General features: G+C 47.1%; 2 protein-coding genes across 3 annotated transcripts; one reads left to right on the plus strand and one right to left on the minus strand.

The window, feature by feature from the left end:
• The first annotated feature begins 810 nt into the window (after positions 1 to 810).
• Positions 811 to 3,140, plus strand: Hcst (hematopoietic cell signal transducer). 2 transcript variants are annotated; one of them, XM_021166686.1, is made up of 4 exons: positions 811 to 955; positions 2,210 to 2,233; positions 2,633 to 2,764; positions 3,006 to 3,140. In XM_021166686.1, the coding sequence occupies exons 1-4, from the start codon at positions 913 to 915 to the stop codon at positions 3,044 to 3,046; spliced, it is 240 nt and encodes a 79-aa protein (XP_021022345.1). In that variant the 5' UTR covers positions 811 to 912; the 3' UTR covers positions 3,047 to 3,140. The 2 variants fall into 2 exon arrangements, with proteins under 2 accessions (XP_021022345.1, XP_029335602.1); XM_029479742.2 differs by having other exon boundaries at positions 835 to 955; positions 3,009 to 3,140.
• A 45-nt stretch (positions 3,141 to 3,185) lies between these two features.
• Positions 3,186 to 6,864, minus strand: Tyrobp (transmembrane immune signaling adaptor TYROBP). Its single transcript, XM_021166672.3, has 5 exons — positions 6,737 to 6,864; positions 6,246 to 6,272; positions 5,966 to 6,112; positions 5,035 to 5,078; positions 3,186 to 3,508 (listed from the first exon to the last, which is right to left on the minus strand). The coding sequence occupies exons 1-5, from the start codon at positions 6,795 to 6,797 to the stop codon at positions 3,443 to 3,445; spliced, it is 345 nt and encodes a 114-aa protein (XP_021022331.1). The 5' UTR covers positions 6,798 to 6,864; the 3' UTR covers positions 3,186 to 3,442.
• Between the last annotated feature and the right edge of the window lie 15,855 nt (positions 6,865 to 22,719).

Here is a 22,719-nt window from a genome sequence, read left to right on the forward strand (position 1 = left end):
GCTGGACATACAGGCTTGGGCAATCATGCCTGGCTTACTTATTCACCATTTAAAGAACTCTGTTAACATAAAGGAGACACTTTGCTGGGCACTGGAGATAGAGAGGTGTGAGCCAAACAGGAATTCCCAGTCCACCAGGCAACCAACAATTCTCAGTTCCCACTTGGTGACCTTCCTTGGCATTGAACTGTGATGACCAAATCTCTCCCTCTCTCTTACAACACTACTGGGGGTTGGGTCTCCCCTCCCTTGCTTCCGCCCTGCCCTCAGCTTCCCTTGCACTCCCGGCTTCTGGCAGTGTGTGTGTGTGTGTGTGTACCTCTTTAACGATCTCACCCAGTCTATGGCTTTACACGTGTCTTCCAGCCATCAACCCTCTCAGATTTATGTGTCAGGACCAGACTTGTTCCAGACTCTGAACCCCTACCTGTGGGCATTCACATTTCCAGAGAGATCTGTTAGGTATTTTCAACTCAATGTGCCCAAACACAGGCAGCCCTTCTCTCCTTCCTTAACCAGTGCTTCCTAACCATCTTTCAACCCACTCTCCACTCTTCTAATCTCACTCAGGCTGGAAATGACAGTCACCATGATCCCCTTTCTCAAACACACACCCCCTCCTCCCCAAGTGTTGTTGGCTCTACCTCCAGCTTATTTCCATAATCTCCCTGGTGCCCACACCATGGTCCTCTTGCCACTCCACCGAGATGATCACGGAAGCTTCTCTGGGCTCTGACTCCCCCATATTTGTTCTCCAAAGGAAGTCTTGACACACATGCACCCACACAGGAAGTAGGTAGCATTGTCACCATCGGGGTGACATCCGTCCTAGCTGCCTCTCTTCTCCTCGACTGTTCTGAGGACTTCCCTGGATCACAGTTTTGGCCAGATCCCTTCAGGTCCCAGCCCAGCATGGCCCCCCCAGGCTACCTCCTGTTCCTGCTTCTGCTCCCAGGTGAAGCCAGTGCTCAGGGGTTGAGGGGACAGAAAGGCTGCCATCTGCTGTCAGAGGCACAGAGAGGAAGTCGGTCTCCCTGTTCCCCTGAGTCCTTGGGGGTTGGGCATGGGATTCTGAAGCCCTGCTGAGTCACTTCTATTTCCCTTTTCTGGTGGCTGTGTAGGGGGTTGGGGAGGGGGCAGCTCTCCTTCCAGTTTACCTCTCCACTGTGGAGTTTAGTTAGGTCTTAAGTACAGCGAGAATTTTTGGTTTCTCTAAAAATGTAGTTACGCTATGTGAACGCTTTTGTTTTAATCCCAGATCTGGGATATGGGGCTGCTTAAGATTGCCCGTGGCAAGCCGGGCGTGGTGGCGCATGCCTTTAATCCCAGCACTCGGGAGGCAGAGGCAGGTGGATTTCTGAGTTCGAGGCCAGCCTGGTCTACAAAGTGAGTGCCAGGACAGCCAGGGCTACACAGAGAAACCCTGTCTCGAAAAACAAAAAAAAAAAAAAAAAAAAAAAAGATTGCCCGTGGCAGGTAACTGTGATTTGTCTCATGCTCTGGCAGGGGCGTGATCCTGCCAGCTGAAGATAGTTTTGGAATTCTGGGGACTCTTGAGAGGTATAAAGAGGTCAGAGCCCTAGAGGCCACAACAGTGGCTACTGCTCCGATTGTTGCCCCTTTTGCTGGATTGCTGGTTAGAGACATCCTAAGGGCTTGTCCCTAGAACTTGACACCCCTAACCAGCAGGAAGTTGTCTAAAGTGGTCTACAACCCCGTTCCCCTCTAATCTTCTTTTTTGCCTACCTGGTGTTAGGGGGGTTGGAAGGGACTGGGATGGAGAAGGGTGCTAGACCCCAGTAAAGTAGCCAAAAAGCATTTAACCACCAGCCATCCAGCAAACAGCCAATGCAGCAACAGCAGGGGGAGCAGCCACAGCCTCCAGGGCTCTGGCATTTTCCCAGCCTTTCAAGAGTCCCCAGAATTCCAGAAGTTAACTAGCTTCAGCTGGCAGAATCACGCCCCTGCCAGAGCATGAGACAAATCATAGTTACTGTGGACAATCTTAAACATCCCCATATCCCAGACCTGAGATTAAAACAAAGCATGTTCACACAACTGTTTTTTTCTTTTCTTTTTTTTTTTTTTCTTTTTTAAAGAAGCCAAAATTCACACTACACCCAAGCATCCCACCTGCCCTAAGCCTGGGTGTTGGGGTTTGCTCCCCTGTACTTCCAACCTCCATCCACCTTCTTGGGTTTTTCCACAGTGGCTGCAAGTCAGACATCGGCAGGTGAGGAGTGAAAGAAGCCTTAGCCCTTGTAACTTCAGCAGCGCCTGCAACCCTTAAGTCTGTCCCACAGCACGCCCCTGGCTTGTGACGGTCCTAATCTCAGCCCTTCCCAGGTCCCATCTTGACTCTTCACCACCCAGTTGAAGTGATGGGAACCTCGAGAGTTTCTGTAACAGATTCTCCAGTGTGCCGAGGGCACAAAGAGTCCCAAAGAATCTGGGAGCTGACACTCCCCCTACCTGACCCTACTGCTCCGCTCCCGACCCCACGCCCCCACCCTCTGTCTCGGGGGTCTTTAGGGAGGCGGGGGGACGAGAAGGGGGCTCCCTGTGAACGAATCAAAACTTTTGAGAGTCAGAAGTTTCAGCTGCCTGTTTGTCTGGGCTCTAATCCCCTCAGGTTCCTGCTCCGGATGTGGGACTCTGACTCTGCCACTCCTGGCAGGCCTGGTGGCTGCAGATGCGGTCATGTCACTCCTAATTGTAGGGGTGGTGTTTGTATGTTTGCGCCCACACGGCAGGCCTGCCCAAGGTGAGCCAACACTAGGGCGGGGCCTGAAGTGTAGGTCCCCTAGCAGTCCCTAGGGAAGAAGGGGGTCCCACGAAGGCGGTCCCGGGGAAGCCCTGGAGGAGGTGTTTGGGAAACCCTGGTGGAGGTGTCTGGGGAACCCCTGAGGAAGCCCCTGCTGAGGCAGGGGGTCTCCCAAGAAGGTGGTGGTGTGGGAAGAGTTGTGGGTGGTCAGGCTTCATGCTCTCTCTACTCCACCCACCAGAAGATGGTAGAGTCTACATCAACATGCCTGGCAGAGGCTGACCACGGCACCTTCTGACCCGCTCATCCTGGATCCTGTGGGTTTGGGGTGCGTGGGAACGCACTTCTTCAGGACAGGAATAAAGCGATTCAAATACTTCTAGTTTTATTCTTTCCAAAATTTGACTTCCTCCCAGATAGCATAGTGGTTTCCTGATTTAAGACCGCTCTTGGGGCCCCACTGTTTCCCAATGCGTCAGCCCAGTCTAGAATAACTCAGTCGTTGTTTTTGCTCTGTCTTTTATTTGGGGACAGAAATGGTACGAGGTCAGATATCTCAGGAAGGCACCCTGTGGATCTGTATTCCAACGGGAGTCCTGATCCCAGGGAGGGCTTGTTGAGTAGGCATCTGGAATGACTGGATTCGGGCATCAGGCTGCTGATGGGCATAGAGTGGGCTCATCTGTAATATTGCCTCTGTGTGTTGAGGTCACTGTATACTTCTGGCCTCTGACCCTGAAGCTCCTTAAAAAAAAAAAAAGACCATCATTGGAGGGGGCCCAGCAAGTAAAAACAAATCCAGCCTCCTAATGACCTTCAAGGTCTCTGGCAGGTTTTTCAAACTTAAAATCATGAAAAGGTCAAGATTTTATTCAAATGCACTCAGCATTCTCCTGGCTTCTCTGCCTGCACATTAGGCACCAACCCCAGGGTCCTTACACGTGCAACCCCCGATGCCTGGAGCACCAAGCCCACAGATCTCTAACCTGCTCACCCTTTGAGTCTTGGCAATGTCTTAGTTTTCCCATCTTCGGTTTCTTTCCCGTCCCACCATTATATTGGTTCACTTCAATCTCTTCATAATGTCACCCCAAATGATTTTGTTAAGTTGCTTCAAATAAGCTTCTCCAATTGGAGTGCTGTGATGATCCATGTAGGCCTCAACCAAGATACCGAAGGATAAAAAAATCAGGCTGACATTTGCCCTAAAGTTTCCTGGCTCTCAGAAACTAGACAGCCTGGGGTCTTCTGGACATCAGATGGCCAATATTGAGATTCTTTTTTGTTTTGTTCTGTTTTTTTTGTTTGTGTGTAGACAGGGTTTCTTTGGGTAGCCCTGCCTGACCAGGAACTCACACTGTAGACCAGGCCAACCTCAAATTCACAGAGATCTGCCTACCTCTGCCACCAGAGCGCTGCCCCACACCAAACTCAAAACAAGAATCAAGAGATTCTAACACTTTTCAGAGAAAACGTTCCTCCAGCAAGGAGTCAGTCCAATGGGCAAAACTGGCTACAGGGAGGGAGGTAGACTTCCAGAAATTGGGTCACAGAGCAGGGGTCTGTGCCTCCCAGGGACAGACTCTCTGAAAGCATGTACCAGAGACCAGCCTGGGTGTGTTTCCCTAGAGATAGAGTTTCATAGCCTCACCCAGAGCCCAAAGGTTAGGAAGGAGGCTTGGGGCTGGCGAGGTGGTTCAGTGGGTGAAGCACTTGCTGCCAAGCTTGACAGCTAGGATTAAGAGATCAGAGATCCACAAGGTGGAAGGAGAGAACCGGCCCCCACGGGTTGTCTTCTGACCCCCACATGGCTGCCAGTGATATGCACACCTACTCCACACACACACACATGTAAATACAGAGCAAAAATCAGTGCCATTTTAAAAATAAGGTAAAGATAGGATTTGATATCCTCTTATAACCTGCCTACACACACACACACACACACACAGCTTAAAGGTCATGGTTGACCATCAAATATGTTTGACAGATAGTCCTTTGCCTTCAGGATTGGGGGAGCTTCTGAGGAAGAGACCTTAAGGTTCTGGGAAGGGTAGTGTATGTGTGTGTGTGTGTGTGTATGTGTGTGTGTTTATTTATGTGAGTGTGTGTGTTTATATATGTCTCTGTGTATTTGTGTGTGTGCTTGTGTGTGTGTGTGTATGTCTCTATGTGTATTTGTGTGTGTGTTTGTCTGTGTGTCTGTACTGGGGACGGGGGTAGCCAGGATGGGGCAGGAGCAAGGGTGGAGAAGAATTTGGCTTTCTTACCTGATAAGGCGACTCAGTCTCAGCAATGTGTTGTTTCCGGGTCCCTAGAGAGGGATAGAGAGTGACATATGATGTGAAGAAGGACTAAGCTGGGGACTGAGACAATTTTTTTTAAAGATTTATTTACCTTCTTACTCTCTTGCCTCTTGCCCACTTACTCCCAGTTCCTTTCCTCCCTCTCTCCACGTGGCCATGGCCCACCCACATTTCTCTACTCTCTCCTTCTCTCTGCCTTTCTCTGCCTCTGCTACCCTCTTATATAAGTACACTGTAACTGTCTTCAGACACACCAGAAGAGGGCATCAGATCTCATTACAGATGATTGTCAGCCACCATGTGGTTGCTGGGATTTGAACTCAGGACCTCCAGAAGAGCAGTCAGTGCTCTTAACCGCCAAACTATCTCTCTAGCTCCAGACTGGGACTACTTTTGGTTTTAAAACCAGCCCCTCCAAGCAACTGGAAAGATGGTTCAGCAGTTAAGAGCTGGTACTGCTCTTGCAGGGGACCCAAGTTCAATTCCCAGCATCCATACCAGTGGCTGGATCACTTGTAACTCCAGTTCCAGGGCATCTGGTGCCATCTTCTGGCCTTTGTGACACTACACTCAAATGCACACATTCACACACACACACACACACACACACACACACACACAGAAAAAAAATATAAAAAAATAAGAGGGAGAAAAAAGCCAGAGTTCCCCACCCCCAGCCCTTCTGCCTGAAGGTGTAACTCAGTTGGTAAAAAGCATTTGCAGTACAAATGGGAGACCCTGTTTGGATTCTTAGCATTAAGGGAAGAAACAAAAACAAACAATAACAACAAGCCAGCCCTCCCATCCTTTTGATATTTGTGACCTTGACGCTTTCGTATCCACCGCCCACCAGGTCCCAAAGTGTCCCAGACCAGCCCCCTCCTGCCCCACTCACCTTCCGCTGTCCCTTGGCCTCGGGAGACCAGGCGGCCCAGAGAGTACACAGCCAGGGCAATCAGCAGAGTCAACACCAAGTCACCCAGAACAATCCCAGCCAGTACCCCAGGGCTCACGGAAGAACAGTCGCATCTTGGGAAAGTGTCTCAGGAGGATGAAGAGGGGGACACAGGTTAACAATCAGGGCTTGGTGTTAGCACAGAGAGGGCTAGAAGGAGAAGGGCTGGCCTGAGGAGGTCTTTGAGAGGAAGAGAGAAAGATCGGGGGTTATGGCTTACCACTCTGGGCCTGTACGGGACTTAATCCTAAGGAGAAAAGAACAGCTAAACTGAGAGAGGTGGAGACAGAGAATAGAAAGGTTAAGGTTATCCTCAACTACATAACAAATTTGAAGCTAGCCTGGGCTATATGTGATTCTATATTCAAAAGAAAGATGTAAATTGAGGCACAGACAGTGGATGTAGAAGGTGGAGAAGGTAGGAAAGAGCTGGTCTCACAGCACCCAGGGGCCAGTACAGAGGCAACTGACCAACATGTGGTACATCTGTGAGCTTCAATGTCCCCCCTACTCATACTACCAGGTTCCAAATCTCAGGGCCTCTAGCTCAGGGTGAAACCCACAGGCTCTAGAGGAACCTTCTTCTGCCCAGCCTTCCCGTTTGTCTGTGCCTTCCCATTTGTCTGTGCCGTCCTTTCCTGCTCCCTGCCTAGTCCTGGCCCCAACATGAGCTGAGGATGCAGGAGGCATCCACAGAAGCCCCCGACTCACCTCCCACAGTCAGGAGGACAGGAAGGAACAGAAGGCACCAGGAGGGCTCCAGGGCCCCCATGGTGGTCAGATATGCACTGGACACCACAGTCCAGGGGCTGGTGGGACCTGGTGTGACGTCCAACCAAGTGAAGGAGGAAGTGTGAGGTGGGTGGTGGCAGCAGGAGGAGGGGACAGCAGCAGGGAGGAGGGACGTATAGACATGGAGGCAGAAAGAATGCAGCTCAGGGGGCTGTGCCACGGTCCCAATGGGCTGAACAAGAAAGACAAGAGATACACATGTCAGTTCTTCATCTCCAGATAGAGGGCAAATCTTGGAACAGGAGGGACTGTGGGTGATACTCATTGAAATCAGCTCAGCCTCTTCCTAGCTGGGCAACCTTGACCAAGTCGCTTAGCTTCTCTGGGCCTTGATTTCTTCATCCACAAGACTGAGAATTAAATCGTATTTTCTTTGCAGGGTCGTTGGGTCTCAGCCAACCAGCATTACTAGAGCAGGGTCCAACCCACATTAGCCTTATAAGTATCAGCCGTGGTTATTATTCTATATCTACCCTCCAGTCATGGTCACAGGCTGTGGAGGACAGAGCCACCGGCAGGAGCACTCACGACAGTGCTCCCATGTGTGACGTCACTGAGTCCTCATAGTATTCACCAGGGGTTGATGCCTTTCTCTCGTTTTACAGAGAGGTAAAGACACTTGCCCACAGCCACACAGCAAAGAAAGACAGACAGGACCCAGGACCTAAAGATGGCCGCTTCACGGTTAGAAGAAGAAAAAAAGATACAGAGAGAAAACAGATGTGCACACCACAGACACAGAGTTGGGGCTTTGAGGGGAGGCAGGTGGTGGCCATGTGGTGACTACTGGCTGGGCTGGGCTAGGCTACCCTGGTAAGCAGGGGAGCAACCGGGAGCCAGGACAGAGGGGAGATCATGGGAGAGGAGGTTGGGACTATTTTAGTCCCCAGTGGGAGCCTAATCGAGAACTGGAGAAGGAGGAACCTGAGGTTGGAGCCCTAAGGCAAGAGCCAGATGCAGGAAACCTCCCCCCTTGCCCCCCCTCCACACACTGTATGTCACGCCCTGTAGCACCCTGGGTGCAAGAGAAAGGGGAAGCCAGACAGTAGTCATGGGACAGAAGCTAATGCCACTCTGGGAGGAGGGGACTCTAGAATTGGGGTGGGGGAGGTGTCTCTGATAATCACAGCCACTACTGCCCTGAGCCTGGTTCCTAAAGAACCCAAAAGCTTCTTTCTTCCTTTCTCAAAAGATTTATTTATTTATTTATTTATTTATTTATTTATTTATTTATTATATGTAAGTACACTGCAGCTGTCTTCAGACACACCAGAAGAGGGTGTCGGATCCCATTACAGATGGTTGTAAGCCACCATGTGGTTGACGGGAATTGAACTCAGGACTTCTGGAAGAGCAGTCAGTGCTCTTAACCACTGAGCCATCTGTCCAGCCCCAAAAGTTTCTTTCTGAAGTCTAGAGCTAGAGGGGTGGAAAGGGTCTCTCTGGGCACAGTGGGCCTCTTAATACAACCTTGAGCCAGCCTGAGCTCAGGACCTTTGTGTGGCCATGGGAAGCGGGGGGTGGGGAGGCTGGCCCTGCTGGGGGTCAAGGTTCCCTCTGCCAACAAGCAGAAGCAGAGCATGGGGACCGGAGCCAGAGGACACAAGGTTGGTATCTCCAGAGGACTTTGTGTGGATCGTTAGAACTCTGCCTGACACATAGTAGGTACTCATGACATGCTACCTACTCTCTTGAGTGGTGTTAGCATGGCCAGAGGTGAGCTACGGTTTCTCCTTTCTAAATCTTTCTCCTGTTTCCCAGTTTTCTATTGTCCTGTTTCCCACACCTGTCCTGTCTCCAGAACACATGCAATGAACAGCCAAGACACCAGGGCACCATCCAGTGCAATGAACAGCCAAGACACCAGGGCACCATCCAGTGCAATGAACAGCCAAGACACCAGGGCACCATCCAGTGCAATGAACAGCCAAGACACCAGGGCACCATCCAGTGCAATGAACACCCAAGACACCAGGGCACCATCCAGTGCAATGAACACCCAAGACACCAGGGCACCATCCAGTGCAGTGAACAGCCAAGACACCAGGGCACCATCCAGTGCAGTGAACAGCCAAGACACCAGGGCACCATCCAGTGCAGTGAACAGCCAAGACACCAGGGCACCATCCAGTGCAATGAACAGCCAAGACACCAGGGCACCATCCAGTGCAGTGAACAGCCAAGACACCAGGGCACCATCCAGTGCAATGAACAGCCAAGACACCAGGGCACCATCCAGTGCAGTGAACAGCCAAGACACCAGGGCACCATCCAAATCAGAGCCAATGCGTTCCAGTGGGAGGGGGATTTGGTTTGGCTGGAGTGCTGCTGTCCTCTTTAGTTGCTAAGACATTGGAAGTTTTGGGGGTTCCAGTGGGCCAGGCTGTACACCCCAATTCCAGGAATCCTCTCAACTCTGTCACCCTGGTTGTCAGACCACAAGGCCCAGTCTTTTCTCTTCTGTGGGTCCAGTGCTTTGCTGACTGAGGGACCTTTCCAGACCCAAGGACACACTGTATCCTAACCAAAAGACCGATCCATTCATCCATCCACCCATCTATGTTGCTTTCCTTTCTTCAGATTTATTTTATTTTTATGTAATGTCTGAGTGCCTAAATCTACATGGATGCCTGGTACCCTCAGAGGCCAGAAGAGGCCATCAGCTCCCCTGGACCTGCCATGTGGGAACAGGGAAACAAATGAGGTTTAGCCACAGAGCCATCTCTACAGCCTGCCCCCCAACCCTTCTGAGACATAGTCATGCTCTGTAGCTGGGGATGGCCCACGACCCTCATGTTTTAATCCCTCATGTGCTAGTGTTAAAGGCACGGGCCACCACAACCAGCTCAGAAATGTCATCTTGCAATATTTTCACAACTCATACATTGGCAGGCCCAAGCCACAGAAAGTAGACCTCTGCTGGTCTCAGGGCCAGATGGTGGTCAGGGTCTATCTTTGGGTGAAGAAAGAAGATGTGGTGAGAGGCATCTTCTGATGGGTTGTGCTCTGCAGTGGTGTCCTGCTGCAGGAAGCTGGGCTGAGGTCTATCAGATGACCCACCTCTCCCAGCAGCAGGCCAAGAGCCACGGAAGGTGACAACCCGCAGTCCCAGAACCCCAGCACTCTGTTGGGTCTGCAGCTGCCACAACCTATCAGCCCGATAGCAGCCCCGTGAGGTTTTGAAAAACAGAAAAACAGGCCTGCTGGTGTAGCTCAGTGGTAAAGCGTTCATTAACCGTGTTCAAGGCCCAAGATTCTGTCTCTAGCACTGAAGAAAAGAAGTGAAGAGGAAGAGGAGGAAGAAGAGGAAGAAGGTGAAGAAGGAGAAGGAAGAGGAGGAGAAAGTCGAGGAAGAGGAGGAGGAGGAGAAACCCTGATCTTCTTTTTCATGTATCCCATGATGGCCTTGAGCTCATTATGTAGCCAGGATGATTTTGAACTTTCTGGTCCTTTTGTCCCCACCTCTGGAATTCTGGGGTTACCGGCATGCACCAAATGCCTATGTACTGGTTTGGTTTCCTTTTTAAGTCAGTATCTCAACCTACATAGCCCAAGATAACCTCAAACTTAAGCTGACCGTCCCATGCCTGCTTCTGATCCAGGAGTAAAGCCTGGCTTTCCTTGAGTGGCCAAGAGCTTTGTTGGTTTGTTTGTTTGTTTGTTTGTTTGTTTGGTTGGTTGGTTGTTTTTTTTGGTTTTTCCAGACAGGGTTTCTCTCTGTAGCAGACACATCTGCAAAGGGGAGGCACTGATGGCCAGTCAGTGGGAGGTGAGGACCAAAAGCCATTAGTCACTAGAGAAATATAAATGAGAGTCCAGCAAGACACCGCCACACCTCCAGCTGAAAAGCTAATACACTCAGGCAGCAGAGGCGAGAACTGGAAGTCTCAGGCTGGCAGGAAACAGAAAGAGAGCTAACACTGCCAGAGGTTGGGTTAGGGGAAGGGTGCGATGGCTTAAGAGGCCTTTTGCTTTTTTGTTTTTTTTTTAAATAAAGTGTTTGTTTCCCCAGAGATCCCCAAGAGAAATAAAATCACAAGGTCACATGAAGGAGTGTAGAGTCAAGTGGGTGCCATGGCAGGCACCTGTAGTCCAAGGAGCCCGTGGCAGGGAAATTGAGAGTTTGGCCCCATAGTGTAGGTTATATAGGGAAACTTTGCCTCGACGGGAAATGGAAGCAATTCACAAAAGCCACTAGGAATGAGATGTCACAGACTGGAAATGTAGTTTACTTGGTTAAATGATTGCCTAACAATTACCAAGCCTTGCTTCTGAGCCTAGCACTACTAACTGGGTGAGGTAGAGTAGACCTCAAGAATCAAAGGCAGGAGAGTCAGGAGTTCAAGGTCACCCTCGGCTACCTTCAGGCCAGCCACTAGACCCTGTCTCAAAACAAATAGATTGGTAGTCCGAAAATCCTGTCAAGGGTCTAAAGGGGTGGCTCAGATCTGGCTAAGAACATACGTTTGTTCAGGAAATCCATGTTTGCTCCTTGTACCGACATCTGACAGTTCACAACTGCCTGCAGCTCCAGCTGCAGAGATCCCACACCCTCCTCTGGCCTCTGCAATACACACAGACACATGAAGTGGAGACTTACAGGTTCTTTGGAAAGCCAGTTGTGTCAAATGATGGTTTGCTGGGGCACACGGGTGAAAGGATGTCTTGCTAAGGCAAACACATGAAAGAATGTTTCCCTGAAGCAGGTGAAAGGATGTTTGGATATAGCTAATTCATGAAAGGACCGGGATGAAGGAGTATAAATATAACCCCACAGATGGTGGGAGACAAGCACTGAGCATTGGTTTGGTTTGCTCTGCCTCACTATTCTTTACTAACAACACGCATGTATTGGTTCACCTTACATGTTGATATTGAGTTCAACTTGTGGTAACGTCATCATTGAGAGAAACTCTCCCAAGAACTGCTTGTGAGGTCCCTGCAGCAGCTGGTCACTTCCGCCACCTCGCCTTAGGCCAGTTGGCAAGTCTGGTGGTTTCTTCAGGATTGAACTACAGCTGCCGGGTGTCTGCTGGCTGGAAGGACCGGACTGTAGCTGCCGGTTTGTGCCTGGTGTCTGCCTGCCTAGAGGACTGGTCTGCAGCTGCTTGGTTGTATTTGGTGTTTGCTAGGAGACTGAAGTGATGCCTAAGAAGATGGAGCTCAGCCCCAAAGAGCTACTGCTGAGCAGGTCCACTTCCCATATCCTAATAACTTTCCTCTTCCACTACCTCTGCGGGGTGGAGGGCTAGGAGAGGTGGAACCCTTATTAAAAGTAGGTTACAAAAGGATGTATACCTACAGATGCACGTAGAGATACATAATTCGAACACAAAAAAATAAACCTTAAAAAGTAAAAAGTCTTGCAGAGAACTGGAAACCATAAAAAGCAGAGGAAATGCAAAAAAAAAAAAAGCAATTCTAGAAACAAAAAGTACAATACCAAAATTAAAATTCAATGGATATATTTAACAGAAATGAAAGCTCTTTAAAAAAAAAGGCTAGTCTAAAATTCAGTCGAGATAAAAATATGAAAGCTACATAGGATAAAAGAACATGTCTAACTTTTTTATTTCATAGCTCCAGAAGAAGAGGATAACTACAATTCTCAAATAGATCATAGTCATGTTACAGCAAGACTGTAAAGCTGCAATGCCTGGTATGAGCTACACCCTTCCATTAGTCCCTCATGGAACCCCCCCAGCCCCCACAAAACAACACAGGCTACTGCCATCGCTCCTGGATGACCGACAGAACTGTGCAGTGAGACCCTGTTGCTGAAGTCACCACACACTGTGGTTGCTGGACAGAGAGAGACCAGGTTAGAGCAGAGTTGGAAGCTTCCCCCTGCTGGCTTGCTTTCATCGTGCCAGAGAGGGCTGTGCTATAGGCATTGGAACAGCGGGGCCTCACTCAGCTGTGGGTCCAGCATGCTATACTATGGACCTGCCAGACGAAATGTGCTGCGGGTGGGATAGTGGCACCAACGTTATGTGAATAACCAACTTCTTTCTGATTAGATTTGGTACCCACTCCTTGGGGGAATTTCACACTGTGAGACCTGTTCAAAATCAAGAAAGGTCACAGGATGTAGTAAGTCAGGCACTGTCACTGTTTTGTTGAATGGACTTTGTGAGCCCATTAAATTCCCTTCTTAGATCACGAAGTGCTCTGACCCCCACAAAATGAAGAGACTCATAACTGATCAGTGTTGAGCATAAGTTAACGGCTGGATTTTCAGCCTGTATTACCCACTCTAAGCTTAGAGGGCTTTACTGAAGAGGGAGTGGAAAGGATGGACCACTGGGGGAAGTGTCCTGTTGGACACTTGAACTCACAGCTGCTTTGATTACCTGCACAGGACTTGTACAATGATTGGCCCTGGTCAACATTGCAGTCTAAAAGAGGGAGGGATCGTGAGACTCCACCCCTCCTCCAGACTCTAAGGGCAGTTAATGGTTGCTGGGAAAGGAGAGACACTTTCTTCAGTGTTGGAGCCTCTGTTAAGCTGCCTATAAATAATTCTCATCCAGGCTCCTGTGAGTAACCCTAATTAAACTCCTCTGGGATGGAGGGGAAGTGGGGGGGGGAAGAGAGGTGGGGGAAGGAGGAAAGAAGGGAGAGGTAGAAGAGGGCTGGAGCGATGTCTCCATGATTAAGAGCACTTGTTGCTCTTACAGAGGACCTGGGTTTGATTCCCAGAAATACACGATGGACTACAGTAATCTGGTAACTCCAGTCCACCTATAACATCAATTAACATCAATGCCCTCTGCCAGCCTCCGCAGGCATCAGGTGCTCTCTCTCTCTCTCTCTTACACACACACACACACACACACACACACACACAAAGCATAAGTACACATAAAATAAATCTTTATTATTTTTCTTTTAGTTTTTTTATATATAAGATTTATTTATTTATTTATTTTATGTAAGTACACTGTAGCTGTCTTCAGACACACCAGAAGAGGGCATCCGATCTCATTACAGATGGTTGTGAGCCACCATGTGGTTGCTGGGATTTGAACTCAGGACCTCCAGAAGAGCAGCCAGTGCTCTTAACCACTGAACCATTTCTCCAGCCACTAAAGTGTTTTATTTTTATACGTATGTCTATCTGTATATGGGCTTAGGCACTTGAATGCAGTATTTCCAGAGGTCATAAGATTCCCCTAGAGTGGAATAGACAAGCAGCTGTGAGCCGCCTGACCTCCCAACATGGGTGCTAGGAACTGAACCTGGATCCTCTTTGTGAAAGTAAGCAGGCTTTTAACTGCTGAGCCAACTCTCCAGCCCTATAATAAAGGCTTTTTATTACCAGTATAAGCTTGGTTAAATATTGGAAAACCAATGGATGTAAATCAGAACATTATCAGCATAGTGAAGGGGAATCATATGCTCACCTCAACAGATGTGAAAAAGCAAAGTCACATGAGTTCAACATCCACTTGTGATTAAAATTCCGAGCAAATGGGCTGAGCTCAATTGACAGAGGAACTGGCCCAGCAGGTACAAAGTCCCCGGTTTGATTTCCAGCCCCTCATGAAACTGAGTGTAACAGCATATGCCTGCAAGTCCAGCAGTCTGGAGAGAGGACCATTTTACGGTTCCTGTTGCTACACAGTGAGTTTGAGTCCAGCCCAGGATACTTGAGATCCTGCTTCAAAAATAATATCAGCAAAGAGAGAATAGATGTGAACCTCTTAACTTGATATTCTGAGAACTGTAGCTTACAATTCTGTGCAAACTCTGAGGCATTTGATGGCTGAATCCTAACCCTTTTCTTCTAAGAACCGGACTGAGGTCTGCTGTGTCTCTTGATTTGAGCCTGAACACTTTAAGGTTGCCATAAAGCAAGATGGTGAAAGTAGGGGCTGGAGAGATGGCTCAGGGGTTAAGAGCACCGACTGCTCTTGCAGAGGACCCAGGTTCAGTTCCCAGCACCCACATGTCAGCTCACCACGGTCTGTAACTTCAGTCCTTTGCCCTCTTCTGGCTCCCACACATGTGATGCACAGACAAAATACCCACACACATAAAATAAAAACAGGTGAAAGTTATCCACATCATTATTCAGAGAGAAGGTTTGGGTTACAGAAGAACATACAGTAGGCTCAGTAGACTAACTTCTTAAAAATTCATAGCAGAATTTAGGTAGGTTAATGAAATTCAAAAATCAATACATAAAAATCAATTTATTGCTATGTACTGGCCACAAACCAAGCAAAAGCAAAGAAAAATAACCACTTGGCTATAAATGGTCAAATATCTAGTTATAAATCTAATAAACTAGATGAAAAGCCTGTACAAAGAAACTTTATTAAAAAAGACTTTTAAAATTAAAAACCCTAAATAAATAGTGTGATATATCATTTTATTGGGTTGATGTCAGTTTCAATCTCTGTATTTGGTGGCTTTGTAATCCAAATGAAAAACTCTTTCCTCCTCTCTCTTTGGAAGTTGTATTTTACACAGAAATATAGAGTCAAGTAAAACAAAGATGCTTTGAAGAATGAACAAGGCAGGCAGTCTCACTACCTGATAGCGAGACCTTTTGGAAGGCTAGGAAGAGGGCTCCCTGGGGTTGGGGGAAACATGGCGTGCAAGCATGAAGACCTGAGTTCAGATCCCCTGACCCATGTAAAGCCAGAGGAGGCAATATGCATCGCTAATCCCAGCTTTCCTATGGAGGCATGGAAGACAGAGACAGAAGAGTCCCTGAAGTCTGTAGACAAGAAAGCATGTCTGTCCTGGGGGATGGAGAAACTGCTCAGCTCATGTACTGCTTGTGTGGAAGACCCGTGTTCAGGTCCCAGAGTCCACATCAGTGACTCACAACCACTTGTAACTCTAGGTTCTGGGGACTTGACATCTCTGGCCTCTGCAGGCGCCTGCACTCTCATGCACATACCCACACATAGATACACAATTAACATAAAATAATCTTTAAAAAATGCTGTCTTAAGGTAGAAAAGCAAAGACTGACACCCAGTGTTATTCTCTGGCTTTCCCATGCATGCTGCGGCATGTGTATGCCTAGGGCATTTACATACATGAACACACACATACATGTATCATACACACACACACACACTCACAAAAAGAAAAAAACCCACTGTAAAGCTACAGAAATTAACATGGTTGTGGGTGACTCTGTACAGAATGAAGTCTAGAAATATCTTTAAATATGTCTGGCTACCTGACCTCAGGGAAAAGATGGTCTTCTCAGTAAACAAGCGTCCTAGTTAGGGTTTTGTTGTTGTGCAGAGACATCATGACCAAGGTAACTCTTGTTTTTTGTTTTGTTTGTTTGTTTGTTTGTTTGTTTGTTTTTTGAGACAGGATTTCTCTGTATTGCCCTGGCTGTCCTGGAACTCACTTTGTAGACCAGGCTGACCTCGAACTCAGAAATCCGCCTGCCTCTGCCTCTCCAGTGCTGGGATTAAAGGTGTGTGCCACCACTCCCGCCAAGGTAACTCTTATATAAGAAAATGTGTAACTGAGGCTGGCTTACAGTTTCAGAGTTTCAGTCTATTATCATCATGGCGGGAAACATGGCAGTGTATGGGCAGACATGGAGAAGTTGAGAATTCTACATCTTGATCCAAAGGAAGCAGCAGGAGACTGACTCTTCTGCCCGCCTACACAGTGACACACGTCCAACAAGGCCACACCTATTACAACAAGGCCACACCTCCTAATAGTGACACTTCCCATGGGCCAAGCATATTCAAACCATCACAGTAGGCTAAGCTAATTTGGACAAATGGTTAAAAATGACTCTTGGGCTGGCAAGATGGCTCAACGGGTAGAGGTGCTTGCTACCAAGTCTGAGGATTTGAACCTGAGTTTGGTCCCAGGACCCACACAGTAGAAGGGGAGAACCAACTCCTGAAAGCTGTCCTCTGCCTCCATACACCTGCTGTGGCCTAGTGCATCCAAAACATATATTAATTATAGGTAGATTATATTCATGTCCCTAGACATGAAAAGGGAAGCAATTAAGAATAATGTAGAATACATTAAGGAAGAGAAACAGCTCTGAGTCATCCCCCCATACTGATTATAATAAAGTGATAAGCAACACATTGACTAATTAACATTGAGAATTCCCAGCTGGGTGTACTGGTGCATGCCTCTAATCACAACACAAGCAGACCTCCGATTTGGAGGTCAGCCTGTTCTATAAGGCAAATTTCAGGACAGCTAGGGCTATCAGATCCTGCCTCAGGAAAAAAAAGAAAAAGAAAAAAAAAAAAGAAAGAGAACAAAATGAGAATTTGCATCCATCAAGAGATTTCTAGGGGCTGGCAAGATGGCTCAGCAGGAAAGGGTGCTTGTTGCTAAAGTCCTGACAACCAGAATTCAAGCTTCAAGGCTTGTGCAGTGGATGTGAACTGACTCCAGAGGGTTTCTGGCCTCCACATGCGTGCTGGAGCATCCACACTCCCATGAGCACTCACAGGCATGCTAACACCCCACCCCACAATAAATAAATATTTTAAAATAATGTGATAAATGTAATTTTAAACATGATTTCTATGCTGGCCAGGATTATATACATGCCTATAATCCCAGTAGAAACAGGAGGCTTGCTGTGAGTTGGAGGCCAGCCTGGGCTCCATAGTGAAACTGTGTCTCAAAAAACAAATGGCCAGGAGTTGACAATTATTGAAGCTGGTGGCAAGTCTCTGGGAATTCCAGTTCTGGACACTAGGCAAGTGTTTTACCACTGAACCATGTTTCCAATCATTTTATTATTTTTTTTTATTTATTGAGGCAAGTTGTAACAATGTAGCACTTGTTAGCCTGGAACTCTCTATGTCAACCAAGCCATCCTCAGACTCACAGAGCTCCACCTGCCTCTGTCTCCTGTGTGCTGGGATTGCAAGTGTGCACCACCATGCTTAATCAACCCTAGGGCTTTGTGCATGGCAGATACACACTCCAGAAACTGAGCAGTCCCAAAACTTAGTTTTTCCAGGCTGGAGATGGTTCTGTAGTTAGGAGCACATGCCACTCTCACAGAGGATCTGAGTTCAGCCCCCACACCAGGAGGCTTACAAACTACCCGTAATTCTATTTCCTGGAATTCAACACTTTTTTCTAGACTCCTGGGACACTTATACTCATGCATATACACTCACAGATATGCACACGTGTGATTTAAAGTAATAAGAATAAGATTTTTTAACCCCAGTGTGTATTAAAAGTGATGTACACGAAGTATGAATTTTGATGACTTTTAAATGATACTTGACTTCAGTGGGAAACACAACCACTCCCATCCTTCCTTTTACCCTTACAGATGACAGATTGTGTGGTTTGATAACATCAGGTGTGATAAAGGTGCAAAGACAGAACAGCCACAAGAGGCTGAAGAGCATCAGTAGCTTAGCACATGTGTGTGTGTATATGTGCACTCACACAGATGTGTGTATGTGTGTGTGTACTTGCAAGTGTGTGTATGTGTGTGCATGTACACTCATGCACATGTGTATGCATATGTGTGTATATGTGTATGTATGTACATGTGTGTGTACTCACCCACATGTGTATGTGTGTATATACACTCGAGCAGGTGTGTACACTCACCCATGTGTGCATGTGTGTGTGCATGTGCAAATGTGTGTAATATATACATGTGTATATGTGTGTGTCTGCATGTGCGTATGTGTGCATTCACCCATTTGTGCATGTGCACATGTGTATGTATATATGTACATGCATGTGTGTGTTTTTGTGTACATCTGTGTATGTACATGTGTATATGTATATATGCATGTGTACACTCACTCATGTGTGTCTGTATGTACACTCTCACATGTGTTTGTGTGTATGTTTGTATATGTGTACATGTATATATGTATGTATATAGATATGTGCACATGCATATATATGCGTACGTGTATATATGTGTGTGCATGTGTGTGTACACATGCTCCCATGCATGTGGAAGCAGAAGTTGACATCAGATGCCTCCATCTTATTTTTGAGGCAGTTTCTCACTGAACCTGGCACTTGCCTCGCTAGCCATTAAGTCACAGAGACTTGTCTTTCCTCACTTGCTTAGAACTAGAATTTCATGCGTGCACCCCCATACCTGGCTTTTCTGTGGATGCCGGAGATCCAAATTCAGGTCCCCAGCCTTGCACAGGAAGCAGTTTACTGACTGAGCCTTCTCCCCAACCCCTGCCACTTTCAAAACCAACTTGGCATTATGCTTCTGCCCCATCTGTACCCTAGACAGATGGGTGCTATAGAGAGCTGCAGACCGGACATCCAGCCCAAATGACCATTGCAGGACGATTGGACATACTGTGACAGTCATACAATGGAGTACTGTATGGTAAGCAGAATAAACAAATCTTTGCCACAGCCTGGATTTATCTCTCAAAGGTAATGTTGAATGAGAGAAGAAACTAGGCCAGGAGGTGGTGGCGCATATCTTTAATCCCAGCACTCAGGAGGCAGAGGCAGGTGGATCTCTGTGAGTTTGAGGCCAGCCTGGTCTAAGAGTGAGTTCAAGAACAGCCAGGTCTATACAGAGAATTCCTGTTTCAAAAAACCACCACCACCACCACCACCACCACCACCACCACCACCACCACCACCACCACCACCACATCTGTTTTAGTTGTTTGGTTTAGTTTTTTGAGATGGGTTCTCACTGAATAGATCTCAGAAAGGCTTCAAACTCGTCATTCTCCTGCCTGAGTCTCCTGAGTGCTGACATTACAGGTGTGCTCCAAGGTCCCTAGCATTATCTGCTGAGGATTTTTTTTTTAAATTTTGCCCCCCATCTCCCCAGACAAATTGCATTAATCTGAAAGTACAGTTTCAGCCTCTTCAGCTGTTCCTCCCTGTGCTGACCTCTCTGTTTTACATTGGTTCTGCCCTGGAAAGTAACCAGAGAGGCAACCCTTTCAGTCCTGGGGGCAGAATAAATTAAGGCTAAGATTTCATTTCTCAGTTCATCTGTGTTTAGAAAAGCCGTAGACTTAATTGGACCCACTTTCTCTCTTCGCTTTCTACTGCCTGCAATACAGACACGATGAGAGCCACCCTACACCAGACTGGCCAGAGCACTCCACTAGGGATGGCAGAGCCAGGCAGGGATGCAGATCAGACCACGGACTCTATGGAGCTCCTATCGGATGCTTCAACTGCCCTGCAGCTGTCTCTTGTCTATGTGGGGGCACTTTCCAAGTCCACAGGAGATGCCTGGAAACTGGAATATTAAACTCTGCAGTTTATGTAATCTTTCCTTCCCCACCCCACCCCCTATTTATGTGTGTGTGTGTGTGTGTGTGTGCGCGCGCGCGCGCGCGCGCGCGTGTGTGTACATGTGCATGCTTGCTTCACAGCTCTTTGTTAAAGGCTGGTACGTTGAGTGTTTATTACCAGTTTGTAATGAGTGGTCTGGGTTCGCAACTCTCTGAGATTTAGAATCCCCTAGAGGACACACTTGTGAGTCTGTGAGTGTGTCTGTGAGTGTACAGGGATATCTGGGAAAAGAGAACCTCTTGATTAATGATTGATGTGAGAAGGCCCAGCCCACCTTAGGCGCTCGCCACCGTAGGGCAGGCAGTCTGTGAGCTTGAGAACAAGCCAGTAAGCAACTTCCCTCCATGGTCCCAACCTCTGCTCCTACCTGAGTTTTTGCCTTGACCTTCCTTAAAGACAGACTGTGACCAGGACGCATAAACCAGATAAATTGTTCCTTCCCCAAGTTGCTTTTGGTCATGGTATTTATCTCAGCAAAAGGATCAAAGTGGGACAAGCAGGAGGATTGGCCTTTCGGTCCGCAGCACCCACCAGCAGGCAGCCTACTCTAGAGAGATCCTAAGGAAGCTGCCTGCCCTCGCTTGCCTGCCTCCTCTTAGTTCCCCTGAGTAATCGCATCTGTTGTTGTTGCTGCCATTTGATTCCAGTTTCATCAGCTTCCAACTCAGTCTCGAAGGCAGTGACTCTCCAGGGACCCAAGCCTTCAGTTCCGGATTAGGACTCCTAAAGCCGCGGGCTCCCTGGACCAAGTAGCCACCTGGTTCTTGTCTCTTTTGTGTAGAAATGGCTCCTGTTGAATAAATCTCCTTTTATAACATATTATATGCATACTATATGTAAACATATTCTCTGGGTCCTGTTCTGTCTAAATGCGTTGTTTTAAAAATAAGATTGTGTTTTTAGAATATCAAATGTTTTCATTTTAAAATGATACATGAACATCTTTGAATGAGATCTTTCCTTTTGTGTGGATTGCTCCCAGAGACTTCCTGGAAACATAAACAATAGAGCGACAGATGTGCACATCTTTAGTCTTTGTTCTCTCTCTCTCTCTCTCTCTCTCTCTCTCTCTCTCTCTCTCTCTCTCTCTCTCTCTCTCTTTGGTTTTTCGAGACAGGGTTTCTCTGTAGCCCTGGCTGTCCTGGATTGTCTCAGGAGCTCAGTTATCATTGTGTGAATATCACTGAGGGCCTCTCCTAATGCCCTGACCCTTTAATGCAGCTCCTCAGGCTGTGATGACCCCTCCCACACACCATAAAATTAGGCCACTGCTACTTCATAAAAGTAACTTTGCTACTGTTACGAATTGTAATGTAAATATCTGGTATGCAGTCTATCTGATATGTGACTCCTGTGAAAGGGTTCTTGGACCCCTAAGGGACTGAGAGCCACTGGTCTGTGCGTAGCCCAAGCAATCGCTATTTTGAACATCTGTGCATGGGAGAATTGTTTATATTTCTTTTGTGATCTCCTATATTTGTCCATTTTTATTCTGGGTTAGTGGGTTTTTAAAATTAATTTAACATCAATTTATTAACATCTTCATTATACTTAGAGGGTTAGTCATTTTTCCTATCTTGTTTTCCTATTATTTATTGTTAAGCAGGTTCGTTTTAGACATTTGGAAGAGTCAACTCTCCACACAGTCCAATGCATCCATCTTTTCCTTAGCGACTCATTCTCGCACTTTGAAGTACAGAAACTCTACCCAGAGGTTATTAAATATTTATTTCATCTTCAGTGCTTTTATTGTGCAATATTCTACCCACATTTTGCCCAAGTCCATCTGGAATTTATTTTCATTTATCATGTTAAGATGAAGCTTCAAATTGATACTGCTCTCCCAAATGGCTCAGACATAAATCCAGCCAGCGTGACAGTGCATCCTCTTCTGTACTATATTAGCAAGAATGGCTATTCCAACGCTAAAACTGCACTTTAGCGTATGTGAGATCCATCTTGTTTTTAAAAAGATGAGGTCTTTTTTTTAAAAAAAATATATGTTTCTATGTTATATGTGTGAATGTTTGCCTGCTTGTATGTCTGTGCGCCATATGTGTGTAGTATCCAAAGAGGCCAGCAGAGGGCATCAGATATCCTGGAGTTGGAATTAGACAATTGTGAGCAGCTATGTGGGTGCTGGTAACTGAACCTGATGCCTCTCCAAAAGCAAATAGTGCTCTTAACCAATTAACCATCTCTCCAGCCCCTCAATAAAATCTTGGTGATTGCCTATACTGACCTCAAACTACATTGACCTCGAGCAATCTTCCTGTCTCAGCCTCTTAAGTAAATAAGAGATATGTGGTACAGATACGTGCTTCTCTGTCTAGCTGAGTTTCCTGATTTTATTGTGAAACCACCTGTGCGTATGTGCATGGCACTGAGAGCCTGAGAAGCTGGTGGTGAAAAAAATGAATGGATAGATGAGTAGATGGATGGATAGATGAATGAATGGATGGATAGATGAGTGGATGGATGGATGGATAGATGAGTGGATGGTTGGATAAATGGATGGACAGGTGAAGGGATGACGAATTGATGGATGGGTAGATGAATGAATAGATAGATAGATGAAGGAATGGATAAATCAGCAAACAAAGGACTATAGT

The sequence above is a fragment of the Mus caroli genome, unplaced genomic scaffold (genome assembly GCF_978045245.1).
Source record: "Mus caroli unplaced genomic scaffold, Mus_caroli_1 scaffold_8, whole genome shotgun sequence".
Taxonomy (NCBI): Eukaryota; Metazoa; Chordata; class Mammalia; order Rodentia; family Muridae; genus Mus; species Mus caroli.